This window comes from Lacerta agilis, chromosome 2 (genome assembly GCF_009819535.1).
Source record: "Lacerta agilis isolate rLacAgi1 chromosome 2, rLacAgi1.pri, whole genome shotgun sequence".
NCBI classification, from domain to species: domain Eukaryota; kingdom Metazoa; phylum Chordata; class Lepidosauria; order Squamata; family Lacertidae; genus Lacerta; species Lacerta agilis.
The window spans coordinates 103,629,979-103,633,320 of NC_046313.1; the positions used below are offsets into that span (position 1 = coordinate 103,629,979).

General features: G+C 47.6%; 1 protein-coding gene across 1 annotated transcript; it reads left to right on the top strand.

Annotated features, from left to right (window-relative positions):
• Positions 1–1,584: 1,584 nt before the first annotated feature.
• Positions 1,585–2,335, top strand: LOC117042357 (histone H1.2-like). The gene has a single exon (XM_033141909.1). The coding sequence runs from the start codon at positions 1,585–1,587 to the stop codon at positions 2,203–2,205; it is 621 nt and encodes a 206-aa protein (XP_032997800.1). The 3' UTR covers positions 2,206–2,335.
• The last annotated feature ends 1,007 nt before the right edge of the window (positions 2,336–3,342 follow it).

A 3,342-nucleotide genomic window follows, 5' to 3' on the forward strand; every position in this document is an offset into this window, starting at 1 on the left:
GTGTGTGTGTGTGTGTGTGTGTGTGTGTGTTCTGTGCATTATTCATTAAACTCTGGTCTAGAATGGGAATGGGGAATATGGGATTCTCCAGATGTTGCTGGACAATTCCCACCCCCCAATTTCATTTATGAATCACTAGCTTCAGCTTCTGGGTCACCCTGAAGGGCAGCTCTGCATGCAGCACATTGCAGTAATCCAGTCTGGAGATTTCCAGTTGCATTGACAATAGTAGTCAGACTATCCCTGTTCAGAAACAGCTATAGCTGTCTTACCTACCCATCTGGTAAAATATACCCTTAGCCACTGAGGCCACCTGGGCCTCTTGCAATAAAGATGGGTCTGCGTGAAACTCTCTTCAATCCCACAACATTGGCCATGCTGATTGGGGATTGGGGCTGGTTGGGATTTATTTTATTTTATTAGATTTATCTGCCACCCTTAATTATAAGGTTTCAGGGCAGTTCACAGAATAAAATATAGGACAAACAAGTAAATGTTGGAGTCCAACAACATATGGTGGACAACAAATACCCCATCAGTAATTTTCAAGCTCAAAAATGGTGGTGTCTTCCCCCCCCCCTTTTCTTTCCAGGACATGAAGGCACATGGTTTAAGCCTCCACAAAACAAACAAACAATTTATTATTTATTATTTATATCCTGCCCTCCCCAGCCAAAGCCGGGGTCAGAGCAGCTAACAACAAGTAAAAATAGCACAGAGGACGGAATGCCAAATACAAAAGGGCTACCGACATCTGACATCGCGGAATCAAATTTCAGGAGCTCTCATCCAGCTCGGCGACTACCTGCTCTAAACGTTAGCTGAATGTTGTTGTTCAGTCGTTCAGTCGTGTCCGACTCTTCGTGACCCCATGGACCAGAGCACGCCAGGCACTCCTATCCTTCACTGCCTCCCGCAGTTTGGCCAAACTCATGTTAGTAGCTTCGAGAACACTGTCCAACCATCTCATCCTCTATGGAGTTTTCTTGGCAGGGATACTGGAGTGGGTTGCCAGTTCCTCCTCCAGGTGGATCACGTTTGGTCCAAACTCTCCACTATGACCTGTCCATCTTGACCTGTCCGTAGCCTCCCTGAGTAATTCAAGCCCCTTCGCCACGACAAGGCAGTGATCCATGAAGGGGAAGCTGAATGTTACCTTCGTCCATTCCCCATTAGGCGCCTCTTGTGCTTCCTCGCAGCTGGAAAATGGGGGGGCACCCCCCGAAAGACCCCAACCAACCAGCACATTTAAGAAACAAATGATTAAATACTAGTTTTAAAAAAAAAACCAGCAACCCGCACCTCTCTCTCTCTCTTCTCCCACCCCGCCCCCCGCCCGCTCCGCGGTGGTAATATTGAAGCTAGGCATGTAGTCGGCGAGTCCCAAGTCGGACCTGAGTGAAAACTGTCACTATTAAGGTGTGACAGAAGGAAGGCGGGGGGTGGGGGAGAAGAGACGGACATATGCAAATTTGTTCTTTTACGTCAGCCTCACCACACTATATATACCCTGGTGCCCGGCTTATTTCTCAGTGGCGCTCCGGACAGCTGGCAGCGCGCTGCTCTCGCAGCAGGGTGGGAAGGATGGTTCGCGGAAAGCGGCAGGGAACCCGGCAGGGAAGGCGCCAGGGAACCCGGCAGGAAACTTCTCAAGGAAACCCCGTACTTGACACCGAGGCAGAAGACTCGAGCGCCCCTCCGCCTGCACCTGTTTCTGAACCGTCCACTTCCGAATCCTCTGGGAGAGGAAAGAAGCGCCTTTCCGGCCCTTTGTCTCAGCTTATCCTGAAGGCTTTCGAGGGCGCCAACTCGCGGAAAGGCGTGTCGCTGGCAGCCCTGAAGAAATTCCTCAGGGAAGGAGGGTACAACCTGAACAGGAACAAAAATAGCCACCTCAAACGGGAGCTGCATAAACTGGTATCGAATGGGGTCTTGGTCCGCAAAACCGGCAGCGGCGCTTCGGGATCCTTCAAGCAAGGCGCGAAAACCCTGCCGAAGAAATCTGCCAAGCCTGAGGCGAGGAATGTGAAGAAAACGGCGGCTGCCAAGAAAAGGCCGGCGTCGGGAAGCAGGGAGCCGAGAAAGAAGTCGCCGAAGAAACAGCCGGCCGTTTCTAAGCCAAAAGGTGTCCGAAGTAGTAGAAAGACAGCCGTCCCTGGCAAGAGACGCCAGCTCGACAAGCGTTCAACGGTGAAAGGTTCTTAAATACAGTACAAAGAAAACCCAGCAGTTTAATGCTGTATCTTTAAAAAGGCTCTTTTAAGAGCCACTCAAGACTCGCTGAAAGAGCTGCTGCATTTCCAGATTAAAAACGCGCTGCTTAAAGACAACTGAAGTGCTTTGCCTATTAGTACTGCTTGTCTCCTGACACTTGGTTTTCTCGCCACGGTAGTTTTAGATTAGGTGTAATCGAAAGGTTAAATAGGATGATGGTAATAACAACCGAGAGTGCTGTGGTGTGGAAACTCGGAACCTTCTGGTGGCTTCGTGTAAAGTTCGATGAGGTTTAATAAAGGCTGTCTTTCAGGTGTTAAAAGAGCCCAAGATAGTGTGGCTCATCACACCTTATGGTCTGACCCATATAGACCTGTCACCATCTCGGCCTAGCCCACCAGACAGGGTTGTTGCATGGATAAAACACTGAAAGTTTGGGCCTATCTAGTATTAATCCATAAAAATACCTTTCTTGTTTATTTCATTACTTATTTTTACACATTCTACCAAATAATAATAAAAAAGCAGAGGGCCACAATCCAATTAATGTGTTTTAAACTAAAGACTGGGTTACAGAGATGCTTCAGCTTAATTCATTTTTAACAAAATATTTATTTGTACATTAAATATATATTAATCCAAATCTCAGCACAACATTGTAAAACGAAGCATGGGCACAGCCAGGATTTATGTTGGGGGGGGGGGAGGCAGGACACCTGCTGGTCATCCGCAGATTCGGAATGAAATGTCTGTTTAAATTACGTTCTTTTGACCCCAAGTGCTCAGAAAATTCTGGGGCAGTTGTCCCCCTGCCCTCCCTGAGGCCTTGTCTTGATTCTCATTCCCCCCCCCCCCAGTCTTGCCACAAGCAGACACAATTCTACTTTCCATCCTGCTCTACAGCAGAAGCACCGTGTGAATGTTATGGCTTCAAAGTGCCTCATTCATAGACTGAAGTGGCCTAAATCTGATTGGTCAAGACCTGTAAACCAATAAGGAACGAGATTCTGATTTATCCAATAATCGAAAAAGGGCATATTATTCTCAGTGAGAACTATCAAGTCTGTGTTCATATATTTATTAATAAAGTCATTTACACTGTGTACTGCTTGTTACAGGTGGGACTGG

What these genes read in the sequence shown, in the direction of transcription:
- LOC117042357 (XM_033141909.1), top strand. Translation starts at nt 1,585, where the DNA reads ATGGTTCGCGGAAAGCGGCAGGGAACCCGGCAGGGAAGGCGCCAGGGA.